The 18,447-nt window shown below is 61.1% G+C and overlaps 1 protein-coding gene across 3 annotated transcripts; it reads right to left on the bottom strand.

Moving 5' to 3' along the window:
• Window positions 1–21: 21 nt before the first annotated feature.
• TTLL12 (tubulin tyrosine ligase like 12) lies at window positions 22–17,771 on the bottom strand. Of its 3 annotated transcripts, none has more exons than XM_034987339.1 (14): window positions 17,411–17,660; window positions 13,717–13,889; window positions 11,370–11,568; window positions 10,453–10,612; window positions 10,233–10,366; window positions 7,835–7,911; window positions 6,448–6,564; window positions 6,161–6,355; window positions 5,694–5,805; window positions 4,754–4,905; window positions 4,272–4,353; window positions 2,431–2,499; window positions 1,747–1,885; window positions 22–1,404 (listed from the first exon to the last, which is right to left on the bottom strand). In XM_034987339.1, the coding sequence occupies exons 1-14, from the start codon at window positions 17,585–17,587 to the stop codon at window positions 1,253–1,255; spliced, it is 1,938 nt and encodes a 645-aa protein (XP_034843230.1). In that variant the 5' UTR covers window positions 17,588–17,660; the 3' UTR covers window positions 22–1,252. The 3 variants fall into 3 exon arrangements, with proteins under 3 accessions (XP_034843230.1, XP_034843233.1, XP_034843231.1); XM_034987342.1 differs by lacking the exon at window positions 17,411–17,660 and adding an exon at window positions 17,711–17,771 and having other exon boundaries at window positions 389–1,404; XM_034987340.1 differs by lacking the exon at window positions 17,411–17,660 and adding an exon at window positions 16,789–17,046 and having other exon boundaries at window positions 389–1,404.
• Between the last annotated feature and the right edge of the window lie 676 nt (window positions 17,772–18,447).

Below are 18,447 nucleotides of genomic sequence, written 5' to 3'. Positions count from 1 at the left end.
ACACAGAGAGGGAGGCCAAAGTCGAGAAGGTATACTTTATTGCGGTACAGGTCGCATCGAGGAGACGACAGGACGCCGGCGGCTCCCCAGGGAGCATACCAGAGACAAGACGTCCTGCTCTCTACACCTCAGCTTGGCTGCAGGGAAGGGGCGTCTCCCCAGCCGACAGCTGAGGTTCTGGGTGGCAGAGAAGATGGACAGACACAGCCAAGCAGACACATGGATGGGAGGCACGGTCAGGTCGTTTTGCTTCTTGGCTTCAAAACGAAATCAAGCTCCCCCCCCCACCCCAGGGGGCAAGCTCGCCCACCAGCCTGTCAGCTGGGCTTGGGGGCACTGCGGCTACACGAGACACACCAGCATGTGACTCCAAATTTCAGAAACAAAGTTATGGAAATGATAAGAATTTTTATATTTTCCTCCCATCGATGAAAAACGAACAAAAATCCAACATTTTGACTCTAGACTCTGGGGGAAGGTGGCATCTGACGGTAACGTCAAGTTCCGCCTAGAATGGTCTTCCTCAGCTGCCTGCTGCCTGGCGCTCCGCCACCCCACTTGTCCCTGAGGCCCCAGCCGACGGCAGATGAGGGAGAAAGCTCTGTCTGGGCCGCAGACAGGAGGGTGGCCTGCTTCTGCATAAACGGAAAGGCGACGGCAGCCAAAGGCCGCGGCCTTCCTGAGTGGGAACTTCACGGGAAGCTTGCTGGTGAAGGTTTTGGTTGAGATTGGGAAAGAAGAAGGCTGGGTCTGGGAAGCAGGCTCCCAGGTGTTCTGGGGGGCAGGGGTGCGGGGTGGGACCCTGACACCCTGCCACGGGGCAGACTCGACGCATGGGCAGACACTCTGGAGAAGCAGTCCGCCTGGCCCCCGTTCACGTGTGGGGCCCACAGGTGTTGCTGGGGAAACCTGTTTGTGGGGACACCTCGTCGTGCTCCCCAGAACCCGCATCTGCTAACACCCTGGGAAACACAGCAGCCCAGGAACCGGACTCTCTGGAAAAGCCCTCGGCTGAGCGTAGGTGGTGGTGAGGGGAGTGCGGACAGGGGCCTGGCACTCAGCCCTGGGGACACCGTGACTGGCCCTGCTCCTGACCTCGGAGGGAAGAGGACCCTGAGCCCCCGGAGGTGGCGCGGGGATGACAGCTCGAAGGCGAGGCTGCGCCTGAGGGAGGAGGGGAGCGGGCTCTGCAGAAGCAGCTCCACGTGCTGAGGCTGGAACGGGCCGGCACGCGCCACGGAGCCACGAGCACCTAGGTCAGGCGGGTGACGTGGCAGTGGTCGGGCTCGTCCAGGTACAGGGTGCTGAAGACGTCATTGAAGAAGCTCGGGTGGTACCTGCAGGCCCGCTCACAGTCCGGGTTGAAGTTCACCTCCAGGATCTGTGGCTGCATCATTCGCTTCCCTGAGGGACAGCACAAGAACACAGGGCATCTCACGCCCGGGTGGCTGGCCAGGCCTGGCACCAGGTCCCTGGTCCCTTCCCTCCCGAGCTCCCTCCCGCCGCCGCCGCAGCCCGCTGCCCTTCCCACTGGCGCTCCGCCCCAAAGTTCGCTGCCCCTAACGAGCCTCCCACACCAGGTCTCACGGTGAATCTGAGGCAAAGGACCATCTCAGCAGCACTGAGCAGGGCAAGGAACCAGAGATGCCCTCTCTGTCCCCCAGGGGCGGGGGAGGGCTGGATGATGGGCTTTGGGTAAGTGGAGGGGGGCGTGGCTTGGATTATGGGGCAGGCGAGCCCCCTCACCATCTGGACAGTTGTCCCACTTGAGCATGAGGTCGATGGCATACACAGCCCGGGACGAGGGATAGTCGCAGAGGCCCAGGGGCGGTGGCTTGGCACACGCCACTTGGAACAGCTCCGTGAAGGCCTGGAAGATGTCAGCCTGGGGAAGGGGCAGGCAGGGTTGGGGGCTGCACGGCTCTGAGGCTGGGACCAGCCCCCAGAGCAGCTCCTTACACGGCCTCACTGCCTCTCCGTGAGCTGCGGCCCCAAACGGCCCACGAGCCCTCCTCCTGCGGCCTTCGTGTCTCCACCCCTGGCCCTCGCCGTCTCCTCTGACACGTGCTAAGCTGCCTGGCTCCTGCCTCGGGGCCCCCAGCTCCCCTCGGCACCAAGGTGCCCAGAGCAGCAGCAGAAGGGAACTCTAGGATGCGGAGGCCAGCCCGGGTCTCCAGCTGTGTCCCTACTGTCCCCTCAGGTCTGCAATTTCTGGGGCAGGTAGGGCCTATCGCCATCTGGCTGTCCCGACAGTGCTCCCACTCCCCTCCAGAACACCCCACGAGGCCCAGAGGGGGAGGAGGGCTGCAGCGCACGCCGTCTCCTTCACCGGCCTCGGTGGGAGGAGCAGGACCATCCCAAGGAGGCCAAGACCCCCACCCGCCCAACGCCAGCCCACGAGGGAAGGCCCCGCCTCCACCCAGGACTCACCTGGACGCTCTTCCAGGGAAATTCTGGGTACTGCTTCTCAAACTCAGGGATGAACTCATTACAGTGCACCTGCCACAGACACACGGCCCGTCACGCTCTGCCCGGGGGCCTCCTCGGGGCAGGGAGCGGGGAAGCCTGCCCTGCTTTCACGTGGAGGCTCTGGCACTCACCGGGGCCACATGTCAGCACCCTCAGCCTATCCAGCACCCCCGCCCCTGGGCACAAATGAGAGGCAGGGGACGGAGTCTGAGCTCTGGATCTTACCCTGTGACTCAGGACAAGCAGATTTACTTGTCAGAGCCTCAGTGTGCTCATCTGTGAAATGGGACAATGCTCCCTGTGCAGCACTTATTTACAGGGCTACTGTGAGGCCCAGACAGTGTGCTGGAAGCAGAGCCCAGACCTAGGCCTGAGCTCGCCACTCAGCACCAGCTCCAAGTGCCTGAGGACGGAAAGATCTCCTCGGGCCAAGACTGCATCTAAAACACACGTGCGCAAGCCGGCCCTAAGCTCAGGCTTCTTCCTGAAAGGCTGAGCCAGGATGGGCTCCCTAAGGAGGCCTGATGCTCACATCCTGTTGGCGATGTGTCCCCACACACAGGAGCTTACAGAGAAATGCGACCCTTGGGGTGCCACACTCACAATATGGGGGGAAGCCATTCAGTTCTCTCAGAAACAACTTCCAACCGTGTCCCAGGGCCCTGCTGACGGCTCAGGGTCCTAGGGACCAGCCTCCAACGCGGCCCAGGATAAGCAGCAACAGCCAGGCTGGGCGTGCGTGTGGGTACGGCCACTCTGATGGCTCAGTCCACCCTCGAGGACTGCTGAGACATGGGCACAGCGAGGTGTCCCTGGGAGTGGTCAATGCAGCTCATTTATTAATGGTGAACACCACAAGTGACGTAAATGTCTACGAACAGGTGAATGACAACACCATCCCAGGACAAAAACGCCCCCAGCCACATTTAGCAATAATGACGAATCTATATACATGATGCTCAGCAAAAAAAGAATACCATAGGAGGATTTGCTCAGCTGGATAGCAGTTACACAAAAACATATATATATATAAAACCACCATTTGAATAGCTTTGCGATCAAAAGAATCAAGCCAAAATATCAAAACATGTCTGGAAACGATAATTACCACCTTCAGAAGAGCGCCCACCTTGTGGGAGGCAGGGGAAAGAAGGCCACCTGCAGGCCTTGGGGTGAGCAGGGTGGGTGAGGGGGTGAGTGGGTGTGCCCTACTTCCCACTGGCCTGAAACAGCCGTCAACCAGCCAGCAGGTCAGGGAGGGCTTTTGGGACGAGTGTGAGGCAGCCTCTTTCTCCTCTCCTCCTTCCTCCACCCAGAGCAGGCTCTGCCTCTGCCCGGGCTAGGCCCGCCCGTCGCAGGTGCACTGCTGCTGGGGTTTGAGGCCCTCACCTCGGAAGGAGCTCTGCCCTGCTGTCCCTTTGCCCAAGGTGCCCAGACAGCAGGGGGAGCACGGATCCAGGATCCAGGCAGGGTCACGGGCCAGCAGCAGCAGCCTGCTCCCGGGGGGCCACGTGGCACGCACCCCTGTGCCTCCCCACCCCCACCTGTCCTTGTGCTCGGGGTGCCGGACGGAAGGCGGTCTGTGCCTCCAGCGGAGACCTGCCTGGCCCCGACTTGCTGCAGGACCTGGGGAGGCCTCGGGCACCTCAGACAGAGCGTGTGCCTCTCTCAGCTGCGGGGCTGCCGCTTTGAGATTAACCCAGGTACCAGAGGCAGCTCCTCCGAGGGTCTACACAGCCTGCCCAGAAGACAAGCCGATGGGTGTGGGGTCTGGGTCTGTAACTGCCACCAAGCGAACCTACCTGCTTTAGCACCACTTCCGGGTCATAGTTCATGACGGTGAAATGTTTCTCATAGTCGTCCAGGTCATCGAGTGCGAAGGGCCTGCAGGAGGAGCGCCCAGACACGGGAGGGTCCTGAGCATGGCCGTGTCCCAGTAGGGACAGTGCTCGAGAGACCCTGCTGGACGCCAGTGCCCCCATCGGAGTGAGGGGGTGGCCCTGCGGCCCCTCAGAGCTTAGCTCTGGGAAGACACCTGGATGGCCCATCACTGCCATCACGATCCGCAGCTGCTGGTGCCCCTTTGACAGTGACAAGCGCTGCTCACGCCCCCACCCGTGGCTGATGCAGGCTGGGTACGAGTTCCCGCCAGGGACCAGATCCGGGCTCAGCGGGATCACCCGCTGGGTGTGTGGTGGAGAAGGAGCTCCAGGACGGGCTTTCTGATCCCAAGATAAAGAGGGGCCCCGTCACCCCCCCGCCCCCCAGCCAGCCTCCCAATTACCGGTTGGAGAAGCGCAGCCAGAACACGTCATATACGAACAGCCTCAGGGGCTTCACCGACCGCAGAAGCACGACATAGCGGACATCGAACTTGACCGGCCCCACGTCTTCTCGAAGGAACAAGACAGGATTTTCGATGTATTTGGACACGACCTGGAGGACACAGATGCAGGGTTGCAGGCGGCTCTCCCCTGTCCTTGGCCCGGAGGCACCTAACCTCACCCCATCTGCATCCATCCTCCCTGGTGACAGGCTCACGCCTGTGGGCCATCCAAACACAGTCACCACATCCTGGAGAAACAGGCACGCTCCTGCCCTGGCCCCCGGAGCCCTTCGCCCTGCACTTGGCTCCTTCCTTGGTCTTTTCAAACACTGTCTAGGCTGCGGCAAGTTCTGTAACTTCACCTTCACTTTGGCTGAAGGAAAAGATCCCATCAGTTTTTAGGTTTTGAAAACTGCATACAAGTTCTCAGCCGTAATCCCACCAACTCTTCCTCCGCTGCCTGGAATCCGCTCAGCAACCACCCCACTGGCACGCTTTCCCTGACCTCTGCCCAGGGGCTGTGTGTCTTACAACACCCCCACCCCCAACACCGCCCCTGACGTGCCCCATGTCACTACGGCACCGTCTAGGGGCTCCCTGGCCTGGCCGCCTCCCTCCTGCCGGACGGTCCCGCGTTGTGGAGTGGGGTCTCTGACATCAGACACACCTGGACAGCGCTCGACAAGGGCTCCCCCCGCTCCTGGACAATTACACAGCCCTCCCCTGCTGGCCAGGACATTGGAAGGAGTTGGGGTCGGGGCTTCAGAGACACCTGTGAGCCGAGTGACCCTGCTCACTGCCAACACCAGGACCCACCCCCATAGGGCCCAACACCCGAGTCCCCTTTTGCCCCCCAGTCTCATCGACCAGCCTGTGTGCCCAGAGCCGTGAGGCCCACCTTGGGGGTGCTCTCGCGGTGCCGGATGATGCTGTGGAGGCTCCTGGTGATGTGGGTGTCCAGGCTGCGGGCCAGGTTCCAGGGTTTGCAGATCCAGTGGTTGTCCTGGCCCCTGAGAGCACATGCGGTCGGCTAGGCTGTGCCCTGTGCCCACCTTCCCGGGACCACGGCAGTCTTAGAAGAGGGGCACCCAACCTCTCCCAGGGAGTAGTGGGGGGTGTCACAGAGGGAACACTGGGGGATGGACCCTGGGGTACAAGGAAGAATTGCTTGAGCCCAGATGTGGAGACATCCGTGGTGGTCCCGGCAGTGCCCTGTGCCCACGGCTTCCAGCGCCGCGGCCGGCACAAGTTAGTGCAAAGCCGAGGAGCGGGCCGGGTGGGGCGGGCCGGGCCGTGGGAGGGTGACAGGTGTAGGAGTCCCACCTCGCAGGGCTCCATGGTGAGGGGGGAGAGGGGGGCCCTTACCGCCTCTCCCGCTGCTGGAAGTAGCTAACAAACTGGGGTAACTCGGTGCGGAGATTGAAGGTGCGGGGCAGCCAGGCCGGGCCCTCGGGGCCCCCCGCCCGGCGCGCGATAGAGGCCAGGCAGTCCTTCACCGTCAGCAGGTTCTCGCAGGGGAACTGGTTCAGCAGCACGTTGGGCCTCTCCTGGCTGAGCGTCCTGCAGGGCCGAGGCAAGTGCACACGGCTACAGGGGCGGCGAGGGGCTCTGGGGCCAGTCCCTGGGCCCCCGGCCTGGTAGCGGGTACTCACCTGTAGTCCTTGAAGTGGGAGAAGTTGTAGAGAATGTCAGCATCCGCCTCGCTCTGGGTGAAGGTGAAGCGTGGGTGCGTGAGGTGGCTGAACACCAGCTGAATGTCTGTGTAGACCCTATAGGAAGAAGTCAGGCTGAGCTGGGCCCCCACCCGTGCTCGCCACACCCCTGGGACTCGGGTGCTCCCCACCCTGGGCTGATGTGAGAGAGGATGAGGCTGGGTATAAATTCCACTCTGCAGTCCTAGCTCAGGCCGAGGTTGGACAGCCCGGGTCAACCTCACCCTCTCTGCCTACCTGCTGAGTGTGGGGCAACTAGGACTATCCTGACCCCAGGGTCCCCACCTCTAAGGTGGGATCACAGCCCAACTCACACTTGTCATTGGGGTAACACGGGATAACCTGAGTGTTTCACGGACGCAGGCTTATCTCCCACACAGGAAGGAAACAGGAAGGACTGATACAACCAGCCTCCCACGGACATGCAAAGAACTCTGCCCTCAGAGAAGGCAGCTGGTGTCCAGGTGCGTGCAGGGGAGTGTGTGGCCAAGACCAGTGCCCTGGATGTGGCCTCGTTCCACACCAGTGCTCGCTGCTGCCTGCCCTGCCCGGTCCTCGCTGGCCCCGGGGCAGAGGTGAGGACAGAGCCCAGAAGCCCATCTGCTGGGGGGTGGCTGAGGTAGAAGAAGGTAGGAGGGTGGCCCAGCCCTGGACAGTGGTCCAGGGGAGGAGATGAAGTGGACTGCCAGGGGCAGGACTGTGAGCAGGAGGCCAAGACTAAGTGGGCCTCAGTGGGGCCTCTGACCCTGAGGAAGGACAGACTCTGGGCAGTGGGCCTGGGCACCAGGGAGGGCCCCCGGGCTGCCTGGGCTGGGGGGCTGGCCCAGGCTTGGGTAGCCAGAGAGAAGGACTCCCATGGAGGCAAAAGCCAGGCTGGGACCCGCCTCTGAGCCTGCTCCGCATTCAGAGGGCGCAGCACTGCACGCCCACCTCCTCACCTGTACAACGGGGCATCTGGTTCCACCTGGCATCCAGCCTGCCTGGCCTTACCTCACCTGCCAGCCCCCAGCTGCAGATGCCCGGGAACGGCCCCTCCTGGTAGCCCAGCCGCCTCCGCTAGGTGCCCTGCGCATTCACGGTCGGCCCAGGCTTCCTGACCTCAGGAGCAGGCCTGGCTATGTTTTCACCCCAGGACCAGAGGGAACCCCCCCCACCACAGCATTCTCTCTGTGATCCTAAGACTCTGCCCCTGGCTTCTGTCACTGCCATGCCATCAGGCAACGGCAGGCTTACTGAGCACCTCCCTGTGCCGGGCACTGTTCTCGGAGCCCTGGGAACTCGGGGGGAGCAAGGAGGCTCATCATGAGCTGAGAAGGGGGCTACGCACTTGAAGACGTGGTCACAGGGATGTGCCACCGGACTGATGGCAAGCGGCAGCTTTTCCTTGTTTTCCTCCAAAATGGCCTAGAAGGAAAGCACTGCAGGTAGAAACAGCTTCAAGACAGGGAGCAAGGGAACACCCACCTCCCCAGTCCTGGCGCATCAGGGGGCACCCCCAGGCCCCAGGTACAGCCTTCTAACAGGCACAGCAGTGGCCAGAGCCCTCGGACTACCCCGCCCTGGGACTCTGGGGCTCAAGGCCCCTCATGCTGAGCGACCCATTTGTGTCAAAAGGAGAATTGTAAACACTGTTCTAAATCTCAACGCTCTCTCCAAATCACAGGCATCTGAGAAGGTGTCAAGCCTGTCCCGGGAGGGGGCTCGCCGGTCCTAGTGGAGCCCTGAAATGCTGTTCCAAGCGCAAACCGTGTGGTGGTTTAAAACACACCAACGAACACTGTGACACTCCCTTCGAAAGGCATCTCCCCTTGGGTGTAGGCCGGACCGAAGGAGCTGCTTCTAAGGCACAGACTCAGGGGAGCGGGTGCGCTACTTCAGGGAAGGCCCTGCGGCTTTCTCCGTGCTTTCTCCCAGCTCACGGGCTCGAAGAGAAGTCTGCAGCCCTGCGGAGAGGCCACGTGGGTTAGAACTGAGGCCTCCTGCCGACATAGCCAGCACCACCTTGCCAGGCATGTGAGCGCACCAGGCAGAAGCCGATCCTCAGCCCCAGCAAGCCTCAGATGATGCGGTCCGGCTGACAGCCTGGCTACGCTTCGAGAGGGGCTCCGAGTCCAAAGCACCCTCATCTCCTGTTCCACAGAAAGTGGGTGAGATGATCAATGTTTGCTGTGTTAGGCTGCTGCCTTGCAGTCATTTCTTATCCCGTGATCGCTGACTCATACCGGCGATCCCCGGACCCAGAGCACAGGCCCGAGCTGGATGGGTCAGATGGGGAAAAGCAACCAGGATGCTACGGACAACTAGATTTGGCCTCAACTCCTCTTTCTGGACAGCAGAGGACGTCCCGAGGTAAAAAACAATAACTAACTTGAATTCCTGAGTGTAAATTCAGTCAGCTGTCCCAGCTCAGGCCCTCCCTGCCCTGTCTGCTAGAACCACCTCAAGATCAGGAACCCTTTGTCCCTAAGCCATTCTTAAGCCTTACTCCTTTGCAGTCACCCATTTACTAAGCAACTACTAGGTGCAACTACTCTACAAGGCTCTGAAACATGCCTTGGACTCAAAATGAGGGATGAGTTTCCTGCACAGATAGTTCAACCACCACTGGCTTAGATGGAATTCATGGCAAAGGGGCCAGGAGGACCCACCACTACGGCCCAGCCTCTCCCAAACCACAGCATTCACAGAACGGCTAACACCCCACGGCGCTTCCCATTCTCACTCGAGCTAACTTGTCCACTCCTTTCCACAGCCCTCCGAGGCACTCAGTGAATGTCTGATGTGCCCGTGTGGGCAGGGAAATTTCAACACGGTGGGGTAAGGCTTGCAGCCTCCACCCACAGGCTGTCAGGCCCCCTGGTGTTGCGCCCCAGCTCGCCTACCAGCTGTGTGACCTTTGGCAAGTTACTTAACCTCTCTGTGGTTTCCCCATCCTCAGTAAAATAAAGACAGAAATAGGACCTCAAGTCCTTATGTTATAAAGGACTACCGTCAAGCATGCCCATAGGTGCTAACCACAGGCCTCACTCATGGCCTGGTTCCAAACCGGGACCAGCCACTGGGAAGCAGAAGTGGGAGATCAGAGGCAGAGGAGGGAGGAGGGGGGCCCGGGAGTGTTCCCTGTTCAGCCCTGCCTGGTCTGCCGTGACTGTGTTCCCAGAAGCTCTACCACCTCCCCTGCCCGGGGCCTCCCAAACCCTGGCTCCCTAATTTGCCAAGAGGCTGCCACAGATGAAAGTGCCTCTTTTGGCCAGAACAGCAACACTAACGATGACGCAACTTGCTGAGGGCCTACTGTGTGCCGGAGAATGCACCGTGCGATGCTTGAATAGCACCTTCACATCCCCGGTGAGGAGGAACAGTACCGCGTTGGGATTCATAACCAAGCCTCATGGCCCACACTGTGCCCCCCAGTCTTGGCAAAGAGTCCCCCAAAACAAGGAAGAGCAGCACTGACCACCAGCAACCCCAGCTCCAACCCTCCGACAGCATGGGTCCCGGCCTCAGGCCCTGGGGTCCAGGCTTGGCGCTGGCACCAGAGCTGGGCGGCCACTGGCGGCTCCTGCTCACTCCCTGAGCTCTGAGCCCCTTGTCTCTCAGATGCTCCCAAACTCTCTGCTCCCTCCTACAGTAGCCAGTTGGCATTGAGTAACACGTGGGGACTGAAGAACGTTCCAGAAGCCACCAGGCCAAAAGGCCCCAAGGTCGGAGGCAGACGGTCACACCTGATAGTGCTCATCTGGCGGCTCGGGCGTGGAGGAGCTGAAGTCCAGAAGGTCGGCAGGGACCCAGGGCAGCAGCATGCACTTCCGGATCAGAGGGTCAGCCTCCCCGTAGGCAAAGTCCCGGGTCACCTCCTCTGCATCAAGACACGTGGCCCATCAGGGGGCAGCAGGAAAGCAGGGCCTGGGCCCATCCTTCAGGGTGGGTGGTTGTGGCACTTACCGCCCGTGTCCAGGTCCCGCAGGGGCCACAGCAGCGTGTAGGCCACCTGCTGGGGCATGTAGAAGAAGGGTGCGGTGGCAAAGCTAGGTGTGTCCGAGTGCTGGATGCGCGAGCCGAACTCGTCCATGACGTACCACACCGGCACCTTCTCCTCGGCCGTCTGTGGGCAGAGCACACACAGCAACCCGGGTCCACCGGTCCATCTGCCTGCCCCTTTTGTCGTGCACCCTCCCATCCATCTACCCAAACGACGCCCCATCTATACCTAACTCTCAGAGCCTGGAGTGTCTACCACACGCATCCCAGTCCCCTTAACCTGGGGCCCCTGGGACCATCCTGGGCAGACCAGGACACAGACCAGCAGACTGCAGTGTGACTGCTTGTGTGGGACAGGTGCATGGACTAAGGCCCTCAGTCTAGCAGCTACGTGGATGTGTCTGGCAGGGGAGGGCGAGGGGGGCTCCCTGGAGGAGGTGACATCCAAGCTGAGACCACGAGAAACAACTTTGGTCTTCTCCCACACTAAAAGCGGCGAGGGGCTGGAGCCTGAGGGTGGGTCTTGGGAGGCTGGTAGGAGGGATGGTGATGGACACCGAGGACTTGTGCTAAAGGGACACAGCTCTTCAGAGGCCAATGAGGAACCAGAGGGCTTTTGGGGGATGACAGAACATGAAGGCACCAGGAAACAGGCAGCCAGTCATGGGGCCCACGTCTAGGGGTCTGAGAGAGGGTCGTGTCCTGTGAGCTCCAAGACCCCCAGACACCCAAGTGCCCGGCACCGGCTGGCCCAAGGCAGAGTAACAGGCCCACGATGGAGCCACAGGGAATGAGGGGGCCCCAGGAGAGACGTCTGCTCACTTCTGGGGGGAAAGGCCCCTGGGACTGGGTCCTGGCTCCCCTGGGCTGCCGCCGCTCACCCCGTGGGCCAGCTGGTAGGTCTGGTTGAACCGCCACATCTCCTCTAGCACCAGGTCCTCGGCCTCGGCGCTGGGCAGCTCGCCGTGGAACTCGATGCCCATCAGGCTGGCCATGCGGTGCAAGAGCCCGGGTACCTGTTGTAGCTGCTGGCGCGCGCGCTCCACACGGCACGTCCAGGCGTGGTCGATGAGGAAGATGCTGCCAACACAGGCCCAGAGCAGGTGTGAGGGGCCCTCAGGGGCTCTGCCCCAGGAGACGCGGGGGCGGGGGGAGAGGGGGCCTGTCACTGCAGTCTGGAGAGCTTCCTCTCTTCCAGTGTCTGCAAAAACCAACGGGGTCGGGCGCCTGGGTGGCTCAGTCGGTTGGGCGACTGCCTTCGGCTCAGGTCATGATCCTGGAGTCCCTGGATCGAGTCCCGCATGGGGCTCCCTGCTCAGCGGGGGGGGTCTGCTTCTCCCTCTGACCCTCCCCCCTCTCATGCTCTCTCTCTCAAATAAATAAATAAAATCTTTAAAAAAAAACAAAACAAAACCAACGGGGTCCCTACCTCCTGTCGGGGGGCCGGTACGAGCATGAGAGAGGACAAAACATACAATGTGCTGACTGCACACACCAAGTCCTTGTGTTCTTGGTGATAATCACCATCCACCACTGTCACAGTAAGTGCTTTCAACTGCATTTGGACCTGCTGGGCCGGCCCACGCTCCCACCTCGCTATTGCAGGCCCGGCAGGCGCTCGGCAAAAGCAAAGGTTAAGACAGCGGGAAGCCAGCAGCAGGGAGAAGCACAAGGAGCTGGCACTGGGGGCTCACTCACGCAGGCCTGGGACTTCGGGGCACTTCCTGGGACACAGCAAGGCCTTTGTGGGAGAGGCTGCAAGTCCCTGCGCATTTGGACCCCTGCGGCCCACATGCCCAGTCCCCCTGGAAGAGCCCGGGGGTGGGGCCACCACAGAGGACCAGGCAGGCACCTGCCCTCCCGCCCCCCCGGGCAGGGCTGCTGGGACACCTTCCAGAGCCCCGCTGGAACGGGAGGCTCCGGACACCCAGGGGTGTGGTTCGCCTGCTGGGCAAAGTGGCCGTCACCTCCGTTCCCCTGGGCATCAGCAAATGCTCCAGGTCTTGGGCTGGGTGGCTAAGTTAGCAGTGTTTATTCCACTGTGCTTCTAGTGCTGTACGTCTGCATACTCAAAACCAATGCAGATTTATTCCTGCCCTCGTGCTTAGAGGTTATGACCACAGGGAGGCCGGGATGCCTTGCACACAGCCGAGCTTCAAGGCGGGACACCTGGGCGTGACCCTGGACAAATGCTCACGAGCGGTGCTGTACACAGCAGGTGTGGAGAGAGGATGAAGTTGGGGTCTGGCAATCAGGGCAGACTCAAGAGCTCTACAGGGAGAAAGGCCCGGGGGGAAATGAAAGCAATGCCGGGGCTCCAAACACAGGACTCCACCCGCATCCCGTCCTGTGCCCGCCTGGTGGAGGGCTACGCCTGAAGGCTGCAGAGGGGCAGTGAGCTCCTTGAGGTGGCTGCTGGGCCTGCGGCCCCAGAGCAGGTGCACCGAGCTGACGGTGTGAGGTGAGCCTACAAGTTTCGGAGAAGAGAGCACGTGGGTGGAGGCGGCTGCCTGGCTACCTGTGTGGCCACTCCCACCCCCTCACAGGGTGCTCTGCACAAGAGGCCGGCCAGTTTCCTCCTCAAGGGTCCCACAAAGTTTGGCAGATGGGCCTGCAGCTCCTCTTGGCCCCTACGAGGCAGGAATCCCAGGGTCCAGTCTTAGCTCTGCCCCGTCTACCCTGTGGCCCCGGTGTCCTCCCCTGAGGAATTAAGCAGACCACACTGCTCACAGGCCGGGCATAAAGCCCTGGGAGAACCTGTCATAGTTTTCAGAGCCTGGGATTCAGTAGGACCGGGGGTAGGTCCTCAGGACAGCCCGGGCTAACTGACGCGCCACACCCGGGCTCTCAGCCAGCCGTGTGACTTTGGGCAGGTCCTCCTTGTCTCATCGGCAAAGTCGGAACGCATCACCCCTCTGCTGTGGGACCCCAGTGATGGTTGGGACAGGTGTGGGGAGGCTGCTCTCAGGTCTGTCTGAAACATGACTCACGCGGGAGCGTCATCGGTATCGGTATTAGGGCCAACCGGACCGTGGGGCCCAGCTGGAACCTCTGGTGGCCACGAGCGCCTCTCACAAGGGGCTAAGGGACCGGTGCTCGGGACACAGCAAACACGAGGGCCTGCCACGGCTGCTTCTCCCCAGAGGGGCCATCCCTGGCGCAATCTAACAGGGAGCCCACCCTGAGGACCACGGTATGGAACTCGGGTGTCGGGCCTGCAGCTCCTACCTGTTGGGGTCGGCCGCCTGGAGCCCGTTCTCGCTGGTCACGATGACCTTGTAGCAGAGCTCGCCGCCGGGGTTGGGCTGCTTCTTCCTCGCTTCCCGGGCCTCCTCGCCCTCACTCTCCTCCTCCACTTCCTGCACTTGCATTATCCCGAACATCTCCCCGGCATCGAAAACCTGGGGCCACAGCAGGGGTGTTGGCAGGCTCCCGGGGGGCCTGAACTCCAGCCCCAAGGAGCGCCACACCCTGGCCTCAAGGGCCAACGAAACCCCTCAGGGGAGGCAGGACCTATTTAGTACCCAACTACCCATCTTACAGGTGGGGAAACTGAGGCTCCTAGAGATCAGCCAGAACTGCAACCTAACTACGGTCACCAGCTATTGTCCAAAGTCCAGCAGCCCAGGGGGCCTACGCTTAGAAGTGGGGCTGCAGGCATGTGGTGGAGTCCAATCTAGCCTAACTCTAGTCAGGTCAGAGGTGAATCTGGAGGTTGGGATCAACTCCAATTTCACAGGAACAGCCAATCCTACACCAGGGCAGCAACTGAGGCGCCCCAGAAAGAAGGCAGGTGGCCAAGAGCCTCCCACAGCCGCCACGCCAGCCAGGCCAAGAAGCGGTTCGAGCCTGCACAACGCATGCTCTGTGGCTGGTCTCAAGTGCTGGGTAAGGGCCTTGGTCCTGGAGTTTCCTTGCCAACCACATGCAGCTGGTGAAGACGAGCCAGCATGCCCCCCTCATGCACCACGTGTCCGCCACCAGTTGGCAGGGGGCCTTAGGGCAGATGCTGGAGCCAGGCGGTGGGGCCTTGGACCGGTCACTGAACCACGCTGTGCCTCAGTTTCCCCATCCCTACAATGGGAACAGCAGAACCGACCTCAGAGGGTGTGGGAAGGATGAAATGATTAACAGATATCAAAAGCTTGGAAGAACCTAAGCTCGGCAAATGCCGTGTAAGCACCTGCCAGCACCATTATGCTTCTGAGACTAGCCTCTCCCCGGGGAAGAAGGCATCCTCCACCTTCCAGGAGAGCAGAGTGTAAATCAATAAAACAGCGCATAGAAAGTCCCTGGCACGAGCAGGGACAACAAAAGCCAGTTCCCCAAAACCCACTTCTCAGGACCCCAACAGAGATGCAAACCAGCCCCCTATGCAGGCACACGCAGCTTTTTTGTGCCAGGCAGGAGGGCTCTCCGGGGTATGAGGGCGAACTGCTCATGATCTTGCCTAGGGAGCAGGCAGCCGAGCAGCAGTGGAGTAAGGTGGGGCCATGTGGGAGGCCCAGGTCAATGGCGCTGGGGCCTGATGGGAGTGTTAAAGCGGGGGAAGATCTGAACATGTGGCTGGGGGTGGCAGTACAAGGACCCCAGGTAGGGGCACAGAAGCTATGGAACAGGTGGAGCATGCCAGGGTCCTTGGAAGACAAGGGGAGCCGCCTCAAGCAGGATTCCCTAAGCAGTCAGAGCTGGGGTGGGAGGGGGTTGGGGTGCTACCTCCCCTCCAGGACAGAGCTGCTCAGAGGACTGGAATTCACACCCTGGGTTTCAACCCAGAACCCAAATCCCCAAATCATATGGAGGGAGGGGGCACAGTGGGGTAGCCTAAGGCCTGGGGATAGAGGGCCTGCCTTCCCCCAGCTGTGAAATGAGGGTGACCACAATGCCTTCATGGACGGACTGGAAAAGCCCCTAAGGAGGTAACGAAGGGAAGTGGTTTTACAGCTGGGAAGTTCCTGCCGGCAGGGAGAGGTGGAATTTATTTTAAAACACTCCCCATCCTTTCCAATGAAACTGATCTGAGGCAAGGCACCAGGGTCATTGGCCTTGCGGGGAGTTGGGAGGGGCCCCATTCCTGTTGGCAGGTGCCCTCCCCCACACCTGGGCCCAGAGCAGCAGTGGCAGGTTTCACTGGGAACAATGGATGTAGGTTTTGGGTCTAGTAAAGTGATGACTCACAGCTCTGCCCATAACCCCTAACGGCAAGGGAAGCTCATGGAAAAATACTGGCGGCCCCCTGGTAGAGCTACAGAAGCCAAGGCAGAGGGGACGCTACATCCTGGTGACTGCTCACCATGTGCCGGCCCTGGCTGATGTCATGTAGGCCTCCCCACCCAATCCCCACTATGACAGTGGGAGCTGGGGCCCTGTTCCACCATCGGGCTTTCCAGATGGAAGACTCCAGCTCAAACGGACCAGTGTTGCCCGAATGAGGGTTTCCTGCCTACGGAGGCTGGCTGGGCTAGGGCCAGGGCGTTCCCACATCATGTGCCTTTCACCCAGAATGAGAACCTTCTTATCCTAACAAACTGGGGGAGGGGGTCCCCAGCACATGCCTGGGACCAGAGCCAAGGGCTCAGGAAACACTGGTGGAAGGGAGGGCAAGTCATATGGAGAAGGAAATTCACAAGAGGTAGGGATGTAGTGTCACTGAAATGTCTTTTTTTATAGTAACTATGTGTTTGGAGCAGGAGGGGATTTGGTGAACCCGGATTTAACACAGAAAACCTGGCTGAGAAGGTGCGGTCCGTCGAGCGGCTAGGCTTGGGTGACTACCTCTTCCTGGCTCTGGGGCTCCACTCCATCACCTGCCCTGGTCTGTCTTGGCCCTGGGGGCAGCCCCCCTACCCAAGAAGAGCCTTTTTCCAGTTAACTAAGAAGGCCCCTCTAACTGGCCTGTGAATGTGCTCTGGCTTCAGCACCTGGGCAAACGACCCAAAACCTGGGCCCACTCATCAGCGAGCACCCGTGGGGAGCCCCACTGGAGACCCAGGCTAGAGAAGGCTGGTGGGCAGAAGGGAGCCGTCCCCACAAAAGGGCAGAGAATCTAGAAGCATGTAAACCTTTTTCTTTAGATCGTTTCCGTCTCCCACAACCTCTTTCCTTTCACCTGCAAAATGAGGGTGACCAGGGCTCAAATCAAATGATGACACAAGAAAGAATTCTATGACTCGAACAGCTAAAGCCACACAAACTCATGGGACATCTACTCTCCCTGGAGGAGGCAGTGGCTGAGAGCAAGGGACAGGTTCCCAAGTCTGACAAACTTTGGGAGACTCAGCTGCTCTTCCTGTGACTCACTTTTTTCAACCGCATAATGGGGATGCTAAATCTGTGGGGCTCAGATGCGTGGATAACTCAGGACAGGTCCCGACACACAACAGGAACCGCACACACAGCCCCGGCCCAGCCCCAGGCACTGGTAGAATCGGGGCCACAGGTACTGGGCTCTTGCTGCCACTTAGGCCCCGAACTCTAAAAGCTCCTGAACCGCCAAGGAGGCGACGTCCAAGTCGGTCATCATGGCCTTCGTGCGCTTCATCAGCAATCCTCTGTCCGTTTCTCCCGCCGCGTCCACGCCGCGCCCCAACACGGACACACCCCCGGCGCGTCTCCCCCAGGCCTGCCCACCGCGGCAGAGGCTTCTCCCGCCCCGGGACGCGCTTTCTCTACTTCTCCCCCAGACACACTCCCAACCCGTGAGCCCGCGTCCTCCGGGGCGCCGCCAGCCTCCCCCGACAGCGCACCTGGTCCGGCCTCCCCGCGACGCAGCCCGGCGGCTCGCGGCCAGAGGCCCGCCCGCAGCCACACCCTTCCCGGTAGAAGGGTCCAGCGCCGTCCGCGCCCCAGCTTTCCCGGCCCCGCTCTGCACCCCGGTCGTCCCTGCCGGCGCCTCGCCCTCCCGCGTCGCCCTAGCCCGCACCTCGTGCTCCAACTTGTGCAGGAGGCGGCCCCAGTACCGCTCGGGGACCCCGGACGCGCGCAGCGCCAGGCCGTGCAGCGCCGCGAATTCTGCCCGGGCGCGCGCGTCCTCCTCCGCAGTCAGGCCCGGGTCGCCGCGCTCGGCGGGCGGGCTCTCCGACCCCGCGTCGGCGTCCATGGCGCCCACACCAGCGCCAGCGCCGAGTCCCACTCCGCCGCCGCCCGCAGGCCCGGCGCTCCCGACGCGGCCCGCCCGCGCCCGCCCCGCCCTCCTCCCGACCTCCCCGCGGCCCCCGCCCACCGTCCGCCCGCCCGGCGCCGTATCGCGCGAGCCGCCGGGAGCCTAGCTCCGGGAGCCGGACCGGAGCCCGGAGGCCCGGCCGGCCGAGGGACGCGTGCGCAAGTGCGTGAACGCGCGGGCGTGCGCGGGCGTGCGGCGCGCTGGGGGCTTGGCGCCGCTGGCGTGTGCGCACGCGCGCCGGCTGGGGGCGGCGTTTTCTCTCGCGCGCCGCGGCTTCCCGGGGGACGCCGGGAGCGAGGCTGTGCGGCGTCCACGCTGTCGGAAGCGGAGGGTACTCCACACACCGTCTGGAAAAGGAGCCTGAGGCTCGGAGATCGGGTTGTTCCCGGCGTGGACTCACCTTTGACGCCTTGCAGACCCCGGGGTGGGAGGGGATCTCTGATTCTTTTGAACGATTCACCAGATTTAGGTGCTGCAGAGTAGTGGCCCTTCTCAATTTCTGTACATTTGGGTTCAAGATGTAAATTTACTCAGTTAAGCCCGGTGGTGTTTCTTATACGTGGAGGTATCGCAAAGGTATTTGCAAGTGCGATTGGCAGAATTTCAAAAATCATGCTTTGAACGTTCTATTTTTTCAAGGTCTTCCGCGTTTCATCGTCGTGTTTGCAACTGTGCAATCGTAATTTGCTAAAAAGCGCAAAGGCTGATTTTTTCTTTTTTAGGTGCTTCCGTTACTGAATACTTTGATTAAAAGTTTTAAATTGTGCTTGGATAAAATGCACCGGTTCCGGGGACGT

The sequence above is a fragment of the Mirounga leonina genome, unplaced genomic scaffold (genome assembly GCF_011800145.1).
Source record: "Mirounga leonina isolate KUSES-001 unplaced genomic scaffold, KU_Mleo_1.0 Mir_418, whole genome shotgun sequence".
Classification (NCBI taxonomy): Eukaryota; Metazoa; Chordata; class Mammalia; order Carnivora; family Phocidae; genus Mirounga; species Mirounga leonina.
Note: the sequence above shows the minus strand (reverse complement) of the source record. Positions and strands in the feature narration are given on the sequence as shown.

What these genes read in the sequence shown, in the direction of transcription:
- TTLL12 (XM_034987339.1), bottom strand. Translation starts at nt 17,587, where the DNA reads ATGGACGCCGACGCGGGGTCGGAGAGCCCGCCCGCCGAGCGCGGCGAC. An exon ending in TTCCAGCAGCGGGAGAGGCG is followed by an intron (nt 5,806 to 6,160) that starts GTAAGGGCCCCC and finishes ATGTGCTCTCAG; the next exon opens with GGGCCAGGACAACCACTGGA. An exon ending in TGGCTGCGCTTCTCCAACCG is followed by an intron (nt 4,354 to 4,753) that starts GTAATTGGGAGG and finishes CTCCTCCTGCAG; the next exon opens with GCCCTTCGCACTCGATGACC.